We start from the raw sequence: 13,171 nt of genomic DNA on the forward strand, positions 1-13,171 counted from the left end.
AGGCCTTAACTGTTCACAGTCATGCAATCGAAAAGAAAAAGCTGAGTCAGGAACTTCACGCCCCCAAATGATAAGACATAATTTGCACTGTTTGTAATATGCATATCTCAAAATATGTAATCTTTGTTATTTTGTTACAGTTGCTAAATAGGTAATTGTGTGTGTTCGTGGAAGGCGTGCAAATCAAATCGATATGCCGCCCATTACATTTGAGTTGATTACAATTATTTGTCCGATTCCTGCTGCAAATAAATATTACAAATAGGTAGTAAAATAAATAGGTATTTATGCATCTTAATTATACGTGTTTTGTGTGTATATATGTCTGCTTTCTCTAGGTACTTAAGTCACGGTGAACGATGAACCAATTGCAAATTATTTATTATTAATTACCGAGGTTGCCAATTGCGTTGCATCTAAGAGAGCGAAAAAGAGAGCGGAAGGGTTTGGGAGATTCGAAATTCGAAACGAAGTACATCATGGAGATCGCCTGTATAACTTAGTAAAATCTTTAGCCTAAACACAATGTTAATTTGCACTAAACGGAATGTTAAATACACATAGAGAATGTCACGAGATTGATCTACTAACAAGGTTAGCCCGGGGTTATAACAAAATAAACAGAAAAAAATAATCTTTCGGGAGAGCTCAGATGACACTGCTTAGATTTGAGCCAGTAACAGAGCCATGGTTGTTCTTCTGCGGCGTTGTTGTCGGCGTGGTCGAGGTGGTTACCCCATTGGCCAATCCAACATCCAGCAATTGCAGAAGCCTTTGGCGTGTGCGCTTGTCGCTAACACAAATACACTGAATAAGGCTGGTCAACTGCCTTGCGGAGTATTCGTCCCCAAGGCGCTGCTGTTCGATCCATTGCTCAAACTGCTCAGGCGCAAAGTAGTAGGTTTTGATAAACACATCAACGTAGGACCGATGCTGTGGATACTTCTGGTTCGAGATTAGCTCGAGGAACGACATGAAGTTAGCAAAGTCCAGCTGCATGAGAGCGCGTCCTCCAGCTGAGCATTTCTTCACATTGGAAAAACTATAAGAATAAAAGACGTTAAATTTTAATCAAACATTTCTGGAATATAGAAACCTACTACTTACCCCTCAACCAGTAGGTGAGTGGCCACATGTGCCATCGAATTCCATACATGCTTGCTCGGAACCGGTACCTCCTTGGCGATCTCCTCCAGACACATGGCAAAGCTTTGAATGTTCTGTCAATAAACGTAATCAGTTAGAAATAGCATAAAAATGTTAATATTTTGACCCTACCCTATTTAGAACATCGCTATAACTGCTGTGCTGGTGTATCACATGATTCACATCCCATTTGACCTTGGCCATTTGAGCCAGAATGGCCGACAAATCGATGACGCGCGACGTGACGCACGTGTAAACGGGTTTGGCCAGGTCCAGCATATAATTGCTGTACTCCAGGTAGCTGGCCAGCATGGGACGCTCGGCGAGGGGCAGCAAATGGTTTAGATAGTGCTGGAGGATGTGGAACTGCTGGATCATGCTACGACCCGCCTCAACGGCCACGATGCGTTGTGAGAGGCCGTAGAGTGTGTCCGGATTAGCCAGCTCGTTGTTGGCCTGCGAAATAAATATGTTAAGAAACTACTATGAGAAGATTACAGAATCAAATTACCAGCGAGGAAAAGTTTAGTGGCCATAACTTCAGTTGTGACAGGATGTTTGACTCCACCAACCGCAAACGTTGCTCCAGTCGTGGAGTATACATATTATCTGTTGCTACTGGCTGAAATGTAGATTTGGGTTTAATAAGTTTTATTTTTTGCAATACAAGAGCTTACTGCATCCTTGCCGAAAATTTCATGCACGGCATAGGCATAAAAGTCGATCAATTCCAGCATACAGGACACGATCTTGGGAGATATGCAGTGCAGCAACTTGCACATCTGCAGATAACGACCAATACATCGCAACACATTCAGGGCGGTGTTGTTTACCAGCAGTTGGCTGAAAAATGATTCAATTGAGAATGTTGCCATAGTAAAAAGATATTGCTATTACTTGCTGGTGTCATCAAACTCCTTGCTCTGCAAACTCTTCTGTTCGTCATCGCTCTCCTCGCTGAAATAACAGGAGGCTTCGTCTACGATGCCGGACAGAATGTCCTCCTCCAACATGGCTGCATCCAATCCTCCATCAAAGGGCGAACTCTTCTCGGAAAATCTAAGAAAATATCCGTAGGAACCGTAAATGGAACTGCCGCCATCCTGTGAATGCACGGAAACCAGCTCGTCGCAGTTATTATTGCTGATAGGGGAGTTGTTGGATGAGGCCAGCAAAGCTGCTGTCGGGGATTTGTGGCGTCTAAGAGTGTGTCTGACCGATCGAAATTCCTTCAAAGAATTGACAATTAATTAGCTAAGCTGTCATTTGTTTCCCTCAAAGTTTTAGAATTACTTACAGGCAATTGCAGGATGTGCGCAAACGAGTCAACTTGTGTCCAGGATTCGTTGTCGAGGAAAAGACAGATCTCCTCCACGCAGCAGATGTGATAGCGCCGGAAGAACTCCTCGCTCTGCTGCTGCATCGTATCGATCAGTTTCTCAGACTGCTCGCCGCAAAACTCCAGACCGACCTTCTTTAAGCGCTGTACCACGGACAACACCTGGATAAACTGGTCGTATTTGAGCGCCGTCAACTTGCCCGCCTGCAGGAACAAGCACACCTTGGTTAGAATGTCATTCCACACCCGCGACTGTCCCTTCTTTAGTTTCTGCTGAATGTAAACGTCTGGGGAATCCTCCTCTTCCTGTCCGTACAACTTGTAGTTGTTGTGCCACATAACCACCTGGTAGTAGGAAGCCAGAATGGTCCAAAAGGTCTTGCACAGACTAATGAGGCAGGGCAATAGCTTCTCCACGCTCAACTGTTCGCATAGTTGCCCGTATAGTGGTTTGGCCTGATCGTCCTGTCCGGGATCGCTGTAGCCCCGCAACACCGCATTCACAGACGAGTGGATGGCCGATATGTAGTTTATGTGCAGCTGGTCCATGGCCATTAGAGACTTGTTCGCCAGTTTGTAGGCCTCCTGCAGCTTGGCGTACTTGCGTCCGTCGAAACCGAGCACCATCTCATTAAGGACCGTGTCCAACTGAAACTCCATGAGCAGCATGGTCTCCTGAAGCTTCTTGGAGAGCGATTGCACGCAGTTAAACTGCATGTAGGCCTCGGCCGAGCTCTTGCACTGAAGCAGCAGTGCAATGGCGGCGCTGTAGTTGTGATCTGCCAGCAGCTTCTGCACCTCCACGTCTGTTGTGCGCTGTAGGAAACTTAATGTTATTATAAAGGATTACACAACTAGGATATTGTTTTCCAACCAGCTTCTTGATGGCCACCAGGGTGTCCAAAACTTCCTTGAGCACCTCTCGTTTGCGGTAGCTGGCCAGGATCTCTAAGCTAGTGGTAGTTAGATTCGTGCGGGCAAAGTTTAAATAGGATCTCGCCTTCTGGCATGTCCAGAGCGACTCCTCAAGCTTCTTCTGGGTGTCATTGATGGCCGCGAACTCACTGCTGCAGGCATTGCGTTGCTCCAGGATGTTCTGCAGCACCTGCTTGGTGAGAACCTTCTGCTGAGTGCGCAGTTGTGCAATGGTGACCTCGATCAACTCGTTGTCTATGCCGTCGTTGAGAACTTTCTACGGAAGATTGTGCGGTGTGATTAATACCTTTGGATACTGGTTTTGCACCTGGTTTACCTTGAGCTCGTACAGCTGCGGATTGCTGTCGGGGCTGTAGTAGCACTGCTCGATCCCCTCCAGGATCTCCTGGTCCGACTTTTGTGCGTTCGACTCCCCGGATGCGATGGCCGCCGCATCCGTGGCGTCCACTTCATGGCTGGGCGAGGAGTTCGTCGTCACCGTTTGGATGAAATAATCCGAAAATCCCATGGCAGGAATTTTCATTTGACGGTCCGTCTGTGTGTGCGTGGGTAGGTTTTTGTTTGGTGGTCGGAGAGCAGTGGAAAATGGTTAGTTTTGCTGGTTACTTAATCGTACGGTTACCTGCTACCTGTTTGTGCAATATGTCCAAGATTTTGCTCTTGAATTCGTCCATTTTGGCCTTGGAATTCTGCATGTTTTAGCCATGAAGATACCAGCCAAGAAACAAAAACGTCTCCCCCACTCCCGTTCAAACCAAGTGTGGCCGTATTAGACCCCGCGAAAAATGCCCACGAATTCGAGGAAAGATTTTTATTGTACCTAGGTAAACTAAAAAAGGTACATAAAAGGTAAGACTTCAGTTGGATTTTTTATTATCAATCTGTGAATGCCACTTGATTGCAAATTTTCTAACAAATTCAATGAGGTATGACATTCCATCATATGACCATTATTTCCCTGGGTTTTGATCAAAAAACCGAAATAAAAGTGGGTTTTTTCGGATCTCCGGATTTTGGCATTTTTCATCATTAATATTTGAAAAAAATCGACTAATTGGAAATTTTTTAGCTGTGAATGCCATCCGATTGGAAATTTTATAACGAATTCAGTGATGTATGGCACTCCAACATCTGACAATTATTTCCCAAAGTTTTGATCAAAAAACCGAGAAAAAAGTTAATTTTTCCGGATGTCCTGATTTCAGCATTTTTCATAAGGGGTTACATTGTCTTTTTTGGCGAAAACCCGACCAAAATTAAATTTTCGAGCTGTGAATGCCACCCGATTGGAAATTTTATAACGAATTCAATGAGGTAAGGCATTCCAACATCTGACAATTATTTCCCAAAGTTTTGATAGAAAAACCGAGAAAAAAGTTGATGTTTCCGGATCTCCTGACTTCCGCATTTTTCATAAGGGGTTACATAGTCTATTTTGGCGAAAAACCGACCAAAATGAAATTTTTGAGCTGTTAATGTCACCCGATTGGAAATTTTATAACGAATTCAATGATGTATGGCATTCCAACATCTGACAATTATTTCCCAAAGATTTGATAAAAAAACCGAGAAAAAAGTTGATTTTTCCGGATGTTTTGATTTCAGCATTTTTCATAAGGGGTTACATTGTCTTTTTTGGCGAAAAACCGACCAAAATGAAATTTTTGAGCTGTTAATGTCACCCGATTGGAAATTTTATAACGAATTAAATGATGTATGTATAACGAATTCAACGAGCTATGATATTCCAACGTGTGATCATTATTTCCCAGGGTTTTGATTAAAAAACAGAAATAAAAGTAGATTTTTTCGCATCTCCGGATTTTGGCATTGCCAAAAATTGACTCAAATACAATTTTTTAGCTGTGAACGCCACTCGATTGAAAATTGTATAACGAATTCAACGAGGTATAACATTCTAACATTTGACTATTATTTCCCACGGCGTAGATTAAAAAACCGAAAAAAAATTACAATTTTCCGGAGTTTTAAGATTTTGGCATTTTTATTAGGTACAGGTACATCGTAATTTCCTGTGAAAATTCGACTAATATTAAATTTTTCTGCTGTGAATGAAATCACCAACTCAGGAAAGATAAAAAGTGTTTAATTAGGTAAGAGGAAAATTACAATAAAATTATATCTACGAAAATTTGGTTGGTTGTTTAATTTAATTAAAATGTTAGGCAAATTGGGTCGTACAAAGGGGTCAGAAGTTCAGTCCCCTTTTCGGCACATTACAACACTGCGCCATTGACCGATTTTTAGCATTGTGCCACACTGACTTTTTCGTTGTGCCGACTTGTTTAAGTTCTAGCATTTATTTGTTTTATGTGGAATGTCAGCTTACTGGAAGCCCCAGAAGCCAACGAGTGAAAGATGCGCATCTGCATGGTGTCGGACTTCTTTTACCCGAGCATCGGCGGGGTGGAGGAGCACGTCTACAACCTCTCGCAAATGTTGCTCACCCAGGGCCACAAGGTGACTATTGCCAATTGGGAACGTAGAGGAAGATAACGACTATTTAAACAACTTATCTTCATCTAGGTCGTGGTGCTGACCCACGCCTACGGGGACTGCAGTGGCGTTCGCTATGTGACGGGTGGAATGAAGGTCTACTATCTGCCCATCAAGGTGTGCTACAACCAGTGCATTCTGCCCACTGCCGTCTGCAATGTGCCCATGTTGCGGGCGGTGCTCCTCCGGGAGCGTGTGGACGTGGTCCATGGCCACTCTGCCTTCAGTGCTCTGGCCCACGAGGCGCTGATGGTGGGCTCCCTGCTGGGCTTAAAGGTGGGCTTGGTCCAAACTCACCGGAGATCTCTAATCAATACTATTTTGCAGACTGTCTTCACCGATCACAGCCTATTTGGCTTCGCGGACCTTTCCGCCGCTCTGACCAACAATCTGCTGGAGGTCAACTTGGGCATGGTAAACCACGCCATCTGTGTTTCCCACATTGGCAAGGAGAACACTGTTTTACGCGCTCGAGTGGCCAAACAACGTGTTTCCGTCATTCCCAATGCTGTGGACACCGCCTTGTTTACCCCTGATCCTGGACAGCGTCCCAGCAATGACACAAGTAAGAATTAACGAGTGTTAAATGGGGTCAACACTAACTTATTTCAATTTCCCCAGTTAACATTGTGGTGGCCTCGCGTCTGGTCTACCGCAAAGGCATCGATCTGCTGGCTGGCATCATTCCCCGTTTTAAGAACACTCCAAATGTGAATTTTATCATTGTCGGCGATGGACCGAAGCGGGATCTGCTGGAGGAGATTCGCGAAAAGACCAACATGCAAGAAAGAGTGGAAATGGTGGGCGCGGTGGACCATGCCAAGGTGCGCGATGTCCTGGTGCGTGGCCACATTTTCGTGAATACCTCATTGACTGAGGCCTACTGCATGGCCATCGTTGAGGCTGCTTCCTGTGGCCTACAAGTGGTGTCCACCTGTGTGGGTGGGATTCCAGAAGTGCTGCCCAAGAGCTTAATACTACTGGCGGAGCCAGACATAGATGCCATACACGCTGCAATTTTGTTGGCCATCGAAAGGCATCAGAGGAGTTCCTTTAAAGTTAGCCCTCGTGTTGCCAATGGACACTTGCCGTCGGAGGCTAACGGAAAAGGAAAGCGGCGACGTCGCAAGAAAGTGGATGCTCCTACCTCACTTCCGCAACTGCCATCATCCTCGACTCCTCCCGCGGATCAGAGTAGCCACACAGAACCAGTGATGTGTCCCTATAAATGTAATGAACTGGTGGAGACGCTCTACAACTGGGAGGACGTGGCCCTCCGAACGGTCAAGGTATATAATCGGGTTCTACAGGAGCGCTCCTTCACCACCAGTGAGCTGGTGTTTGCTGTGTGGCAGCACGGATCCTGGTTCCTAGTTTTTTTCGTAGTGGCCCACTTTATGATGCGTTTGCTGGAACTTTGGCGACCTCAGAAACGCGTAGAGCTAGCCCAGGATTTGCAACGTCCGCTCAGCTAGCGAAGAGCAAACGGATTCCATTCTTCCATCTACTAGCCAATTTTAAATGAACACCTTAGATGACAGAACTCTAGTTCAGAGTTTATTTATTGTCCATAGTCGTAGTTGAATACACTGTCACACCCTGAACAACCTGCTAAATCTACTGTAATGAACAATAATCCGACGGAAACTGATCCTGCGGTATTGGCCCAGAGCTCCTCGGTAAACATATTCCACGATGAATCGATCTTGCCGCAGCGTAATGTTAAAACAAGTGAGCTTCCCCTTATACCAACTACTTAATTCCCAAAGACTTCAGGCAATGATCCTGTTTGTAACCAGGTGAAAATGTACCCCCATCATGTGCGGAGAAAACCTTGTTTGTGCTTTCTATCATTCTGATAGTCCTGACGGTGCCGTGGTCCCTTTTCTGCTGCCTCAGGGTCATGTCGGAGTATGAGCGAGCGGTGATCCTCCGTCTGGGACGCCTGCGTCCAAAACCTCCCAGGGGACCGGGCGTCATTTTTGTAGTGCCTTGCATTGATGACATCACCGTTGTGGATATACGCACCAGGTCGTTCGATTTAGATAGGCAGGAGATCCTTACTCGAGACATGGTGACGATCAGCATCGACGGTGTGGTATACTACAGCATCAAGAGCCCTTTTGATGCGATGCTGCAGGTATTCGATCCTGAGGAAGCCACCGAGAAGCTGGCCATGACCACACTGCGGAACGTGGCCGGCACCCACAAGCTAATGGATCTGCTGTCTTCCAAGGAGTACCTGTCCAACCAGATCGAAGGTATATTGTACAACTCTACAGAGCCTTGGGGAGTGCGCGTGGAGCGGGTGGAAATGTAAGTAGTTCCCTGTCCTCACTTGAACCTTCAGTGATATCCATATATTTCTTAGAAAGGAGATCTTCATGCCGGACCAACTGAAGCGCGCCCTGGCCGTGGAGCAGGAAGCTATGCGTGAGGCCAAGGCCAAGGTGGCCGCCGCCCAAGGAGAGCGGGACGCTGTAAAAGCGCTGAAGGAAGCCGCTGACATCATGGAGACCAACCCAATCGCCTTGCAACTGCGCTACCTGCAAACACTAAACTCCATTTGCAACGATAACACCAGATCATATGTCTTCCCCTTTCCTGTGGATATTGTGAGGAAACTAATGAAGTGATTAGCAGTGCTTGTTGTAAAATAGCATCACTAGTCGATTGTGCAATTCCAAAAATACTTTATGTAGTACGTATGCACGTCCAAAAGAGGATCATTCAATTACAGATGTATCAGCTCATTAGAGTTAATACTTAAATCTAAATGCTCAACTCAATAATTCCAAATGATGATTACCATTTTAGGACAGAAATAGTTGCCATTATTGCTCAATAGAATAGATTTGATGAATAGATTCACTTTATTCCTAAACATTATTTTATTTTCATATCTAAATTAAGGTCCAGCCAAGCAAAATTACTTTATATTAGAATATATAAGTAAATTATTAGAAAACAAAAATAAAGACAACTTCCAACTTTTTTTGTAACCTACAATTGATGAACAGAGCGAGTTTGTTTATTACATTTTGTAATTATAAATATTAATTTCATAAATATTAATAATTTAACGACCGGTAAGATATACCAAAACGGATTCAAAAGTTTACGCCAATAAACTAAATACCAGAAGAACCATATACTTTCTCTGAATAACTGAAAGTCTGGCCATACTGCGATGCAGCCCTGGCTTATTTGGGGAAAAAAATTAAGAGGGAGCAGCAGCGGAGACGGGCGATAAATTAATTAGCCACTGCTACCACATAACCCAGGGTGCGGAAACCTGACGCTAGCTCATAAACAATCCCAGCACCATTGCTAGCATCCCAACGTTCACCCAGGTCAAGGTGAGCAACGCCGACGGCCACCTGAAGGTCCGACATTGACTGCGGATTGGTGTACCACATTCCAGAATCTGTCACCATATCAGGGTAGCGACGATGGCGGAACTGGTCAGGGACTGGCTGGCGGACTACCAGCGGACACGGAGCCAGCCAGCCGAGGCGGAGGCCTTTGTGGTGGAGCACGAAACGGACCCCGAAATTGCCGAGGCAATTTTCACCATCTTCAACGAGCGACAGCGCAACGAGGCGATGGTCCACGACATCTGCCAGCAACTTCTGGCCTTCTACCGCTCGCCGGAGCTGACACTGCACAAGTTCCCGCTACAATTCATCCCGGTGCTCGTGTACACGTACCTGCAATCGGTGGCCGGCGGCGATAAGAAGGCCGCTCGAGGTGTGGAGACGCTGCTCATCTGCATTTATAATGGCGAGGTGTCCACCGACGACGGCGGACAGAGGGTGGTAGCCTTCCGCATGCCCATCCTGGCCCAGACATCCGTCTACCACGAGGTCAAGAATCTGCCCATGACGGATCTGCGTCGCTGGGAGGAGAACTGCAACAGAGAGGTCAAGTGGGGGCCGCACCAGCGTATCGAGTCGATCCACGCCCAGAACCGCATGCGCATCCTTACGGCGCTGCTGTTTTGCTACAACCAGCAGGTCAGCCAGACGCAGAAGTCGTCGCTGCTCCATTTGTGCCGCGTGACGTCCCAGCTGGTGAATCAGGGATTCACTACAAAGTCGGGTCACGGACATCGCATGAGCTACGGGTAAGTGAGCTCCAGATCAACAGTTTATTCTTACTAACAGTGTATATCCCATCCAGTTCCGACCCTGCGACGGGAGCCACCTTTCCCAAGCCCTCCTCACCGCGCATTCCATTGTCCGGCTCCTTCCTAATCGAACTGGTGCACGCCATCTACTTCGCCATGTTTAATGGCTACGGCACGATAGCCATTCAGACACTGGACGACATTCACAACCGGGCCACCTACGAAATGTACACGGAGCTGATCCTGGTGACCAGTGCGGTACGCAACTCGCTGCACGCCAATCCTTCCGGGCAGCCCAACGACGGACCGATGGGTCTGAGTGTGGCTTTGACGCCGTCGACCAATACGGTGACCACGTCGGTGTCCAAGTCCATGATCACGAACGCCTCCTTCCGCACGAAAAAACTGCCTGACGACATACCCATCCAGGTGCAGGACCTCACGATGCCGCAGGCGCCACAGCAGTTGGCCAGTGTGACCGAGGAGGCGGAACCGGGCTCCAAGGAGTCGCCTTCCACGAAGGAGAGCTCCGGCACGCGCACTTCTATCATGCGGCCTAGCATGGAGGGCATCAAGGCGCAGGCACACAAGGCCCTCATTGCGGGCTTCAAGAAGTCAAAGGACAAGGAGAAAGAGAAGGACAAGGAGCCGCCGAAGCCACCGCAGCGCAAGTTCGACAAGCACACGCAGCGTAACTCGCTGCTCCAGCTGCAATCGGAGCCGAGCTCAAATCCTAGTGCGGATCAGCCACCCACCGGTGAAGTGCTGCCGCTGCAGACGCTATCGCTGATCAACGAGAACGGCAGCAACAGCTTCAGCGTGGACAGCGATCTCAACGACGGCGTGCTTGGCGTGAATGCCAACACATCCCTGCCCCCGCTGAGCAGCACCACCAACTCGGTCACCAGCAGCGACCTGCTCACCAAGAGCTTCGACTCTAGCATCGAACTGGCGCCGCTGGGACACAGCAGCAGCAATGGAGGCAAGCTGGCCGAGCACAGCTTGGCGGAGTAGTGCAATTGATCGTCTCGTTCCAAAGGCGATTAGCCAAATCCAAGTATCAAGTATATATATTTAAAACCTTAACTGGGGTGGGTGGAACTTACACGAAAGAAAAGATGAAAACGAGTAATTGTAAGGGCACTATCTTTGGATAATTCTTTGATATTTTCATTAGAGTATTAAATTTTTTTTTAATATAAAGACATAAAATATAAAAGTTTCTGGAAAAGTGCAATTATATACCTTGCATTTTAGCCGGTCTTCAAAGAATATTATCCAAAGATAACCTGCCGTGATAAAAATATCTTCATGACCTAAAAATTCACCCACCCTGCTATATATATATTCGCCACCTACCGCTGTGTATTAGCCGAACAAAACCGTGGCGCGAGGGGAGATTTGAATTTATGGATTAAGGATCGTTTGAATTTGTTGAATTTGATGGGTTTTCTTAGTTGTTTGAGGTTATTATCGTATTCCAAATCCAATTGTTGGTTAGATTAAGTGTTGCTAGGACGTCACACGAATTATATACAAACTACAAATTGTATACACGCGGAGCCCTCGGTAGACATCGTTTGCAAATGCTTCAGTCAGAGGGAGATTATGTTCCATTTTCGGGGAACACAACGTACACATCCCGGTGCATTTCACTTGTTTTAGGTAAGCAGCATGACGCTCACACATTCGATATCTACTCGACATTCAGCCAGAGTTGGGTCCAGGCAATTTCAATTGAGCTCTACAGGAAACCTTTTAGTTCTGTCACTTATTAACATATACATGTGTAAACTAATATTACATACAAATATTTATTGAACGTTGACTTGAACCATGTTATTGATTTAAAATAAATACAACAACTAAATACGTAACAAAGGGCCGTAGTTTGTGGTCAGAGGTTCTTCTTTCTGAACTTTCCCTGCAGGAAGATGCGTGGCACATCCACACCTTCCTTGAGATTAAGAGTTCTCCTGTGCACATAGGCATTGGTGATTATGTCGAAGCCGTTCTCCTGGAAGAGCTGGGATACTTCTTCCTCGGAGAAGAAGTAACTCCGGGTGCCATCCTGTCGCACATATAGGTTATCGGCAATCTTGTTGCCCGGCTTAAAGCGCAGCTGGGCCATGTCGTAAAGTCCATAGTCCCTGAACAGCACAAGTCCTCCTGGCTTAAGAAGCTTCCACAAGTTCTGCACCACATCCAAGAACTTTTGTGGGTGGATCGCGGAGAGTACGAAGATCAGGGTGCAGACATCTAGGCTACTGGGCGGGATGTGTTCATGCACCTGTTGCGTGGTGATATCGCACTGAAAGGCTGTTATTTGGCTGGAATCGTACAGTGGATTGGAACGCACAAAGTCTACAGCTCGCGGTGAGAAGTCGCAGGCGTAGAAGTAGAACCTCCCCTTGGTAAAGCATCCTTCCTCACTGGTTTGCTCCTCCAGGAGCGGAAATACCAAATTGCCCACTCCGCATCCCACTTCAAAGAGGGTGCGTTTGTCGTCGGACGACTCTTGGTCCAGCAGCTCCTGGAACTCCCGCGTGGTCCAGTGGCGGTCCTTAAAGAAGCGAGTCTCATTCCGCTTGTAAAATATGTCCCAGTTCCTCTGGGCATCAATTTCCAGTTTGTTGGCTTTGAATTCGGGCACAAAACCACGTTTGTTTTGCTCCTCCAGCTTTTGCTTATCCGCTGCTGTGAGCTCCTTTGTTTGTTTGGTGAAGACATCCGGTTCTAGAGGTTCCTAAAGTACTTTACTAGTTAATTAATGTACTTAGAAGTTTAAAAAAAATTTTATTTAGTTACCATGTTTGTTGATGCTATGTAATTTTTGTGGGTTATTTGCACCACGCGTTCAATGACAATTCTGGAATTATTGGAAGGTCAGCTGGCAACGGCGTTATGTGTCTGTACTATTATATTAAATCCTTCAATTTATATAGTCACTTTGATTCAAGAAACTTATTTTTCAATAAATAAATCTTTTGGCTTGATTTCCAAATGGGTTTCAGGCAAACATTTATGCCTGCGATATGGTCATACCGGTGACCATAGACGTGGACACAAAAAAATTCCAAAGGGGTTATAAACTATCTATATTC

At 46.2% G+C, this 13,171-nt stretch overlaps 5 protein-coding genes across 6 annotated transcripts; 3 read left to right on the forward strand and 2 right to left on the reverse strand.

Moving 5' to 3' along the window:
- Positions 1-81: 81 nt before the first annotated feature.
- Positions 82-4,195, reverse strand: LOC108042429 (syndetin). Its single transcript, XM_017120689.1, has 10 exons — positions 4,051-4,195; positions 3,738-3,956; positions 3,360-3,677; positions 2,444-3,301; positions 2,044-2,375; positions 1,824-1,989; positions 1,658-1,768; positions 1,279-1,602; positions 1,108-1,220; positions 82-1,042 (listed from the first exon to the last, which is right to left on the reverse strand). Exons 1-10 carry the CDS (start codon positions 4,114-4,116, stop codon positions 649-651), a joined length of 2,901 nt encoding a protein of 966 aa, XP_016976178.1. The 5' UTR covers positions 4,117-4,195; the 3' UTR covers positions 82-648.
- Positions 4,196-5,695: 1,500 nt separating this feature from the next.
- Positions 5,696-7,428, forward strand: LOC108042430 (phosphatidylinositol N-acetylglucosaminyltransferase subunit A). The gene is made up of 4 exons (XM_017120690.2): positions 5,696-5,902; positions 5,969-6,214; positions 6,266-6,503; positions 6,560-7,428. Exons 1-4 carry the CDS (start codon positions 5,801-5,803, stop codon positions 7,411-7,413), a joined length of 1,440 nt encoding a protein of 479 aa, XP_016976179.1. The 5' UTR covers positions 5,696-5,800; the 3' UTR covers positions 7,414-7,428.
- A 133-nt stretch (positions 7,429-7,561) lies between these two features.
- LOC108042431 (stomatin-4) lies at positions 7,562-8,947 on the forward strand. 2 transcript variants are annotated; one of them, XM_017120691.2, is made up of 3 exons: positions 7,562-7,669; positions 7,738-8,254; positions 8,310-8,947. In XM_017120691.2, the coding sequence occupies exons 1-3, from the start codon at positions 7,564-7,566 to the stop codon at positions 8,572-8,574; spliced, it is 888 nt and encodes a 295-aa protein (XP_016976180.1). In that variant the 5' UTR covers positions 7,562-7,563; the 3' UTR covers positions 8,575-8,947. The 2 variants fall into 2 exon arrangements, with proteins under 2 accessions (XP_016976180.1, XP_016976181.1); XM_017120692.2 differs by having other exon boundaries at positions 7,566-7,669; positions 7,715-8,254.
- A 234-nt stretch (positions 8,948-9,181) lies between these two features.
- Positions 9,182-11,944, forward strand: LOC108042424 (hyccin). Its single transcript, XM_017120684.2, has 3 exons — positions 9,182-9,297; positions 9,363-10,064; positions 10,121-11,944. Exons 2-3 carry the CDS (start codon positions 9,391-9,393, stop codon positions 11,079-11,081), a joined length of 1,635 nt encoding a protein of 544 aa, XP_016976173.1. The 5' UTR covers positions 9,182-9,297; positions 9,363-9,390; the 3' UTR covers positions 11,082-11,944.
- LOC108042426 (tRNA N(3)-methylcytidine methyltransferase METTL6) lies at positions 11,863-13,094 on the reverse strand. The gene is made up of 2 exons (XM_017120685.2): positions 12,876-13,094; positions 11,863-12,813 (listed from the first exon to the last, which is right to left on the reverse strand). Exons 1-2 carry the CDS (start codon positions 12,876-12,878, stop codon positions 11,965-11,967), a joined length of 852 nt encoding a protein of 283 aa, XP_016976174.1. The 5' UTR covers positions 12,879-13,094; the 3' UTR covers positions 11,863-11,964.
- Between the last annotated feature and the right edge of the window lie 77 nt (positions 13,095-13,171).

The sequence above is a fragment of the Drosophila rhopaloa genome, unplaced genomic scaffold (genome assembly GCF_018152115.1).
Source record: "Drosophila rhopaloa isolate 14029-0021.01 unplaced genomic scaffold, ASM1815211v1 contig_115, whole genome shotgun sequence".
Classification (NCBI taxonomy): Eukaryota; Metazoa; Arthropoda; class Insecta; order Diptera; family Drosophilidae; genus Drosophila; species Drosophila rhopaloa.

What these genes read in the sequence shown, in the direction of transcription:
- LOC108042429 (XM_017120689.1), bottom strand. Translation starts at nt 4,116, where the DNA reads ATGCAGAATTCCAAGGCCAAAATGGACGAATTCAAGAGCAAAATCTTG. An exon ending in CACTAAACTTTTCCTCGCTG is followed by an intron (nt 1,603 to 1,657) that starts GTAATTTGATTC and finishes TTTATTTCGCAG; the next exon opens with GCCAACAACGAGCTGGCTAA. An exon ending in ACTCACCTACTGGTTGAGGG is followed by an intron (nt 1,043 to 1,107) that starts GTAAGTAGTAGG and finishes TTATTCTTATAG; the next exon opens with TTTTTCCAATGTGAAGAAAT.
- LOC108042430 (XM_017120690.2), top strand. Translation starts at nt 5,801, where the DNA reads ATGCGCATCTGCATGGTGTCGGACTTCTTTTACCCGAGCATCGGCGGG. An exon ending in TGCTCACCCAGGGCCACAAG is followed by an intron (nt 5,903 to 5,968) that starts GTGACTATTGCC and finishes ATCTTCATCTAG; the next exon opens with GTCGTGGTGCTGACCCACGC. An exon ending in GCGTCCCAGCAATGACACAA is followed by an intron (nt 6,504 to 6,559) that starts GTAAGAATTAAC and finishes CAATTTCCCCAG; the next exon opens with TTAACATTGTGGTGGCCTCG.
- LOC108042431 (XM_017120691.2), top strand. Translation starts at nt 7,564, where the DNA reads ATGAACAATAATCCGACGGAAACTGATCCTGCGGTATTGGCCCAGAGC. An exon ending in GCAGCGTAATGTTAAAACAA is followed by an intron (nt 7,670 to 7,737) that starts GTGAGCTTCCCC and finishes GTTTGTAACCAG; the next exon opens with GTGAAAATGTACCCCCATCA. An exon ending in CGCGTGGAGCGGGTGGAAAT is followed by an intron (nt 8,255 to 8,309) that starts GTAAGTAGTTCC and finishes TATATTTCTTAG; the next exon opens with AAAGGAGATCTTCATGCCGG.
- LOC108042424 (XM_017120684.2), top strand. Translation starts at nt 9,391, where the DNA reads ATGGCGGAACTGGTCAGGGACTGGCTGGCGGACTACCAGCGGACACGG. An exon ending in GGACATCGCATGAGCTACGG is followed by an intron (nt 10,065 to 10,120) that starts GTAAGTGAGCTC and finishes TATCCCATCCAG; the next exon opens with TTCCGACCCTGCGACGGGAG.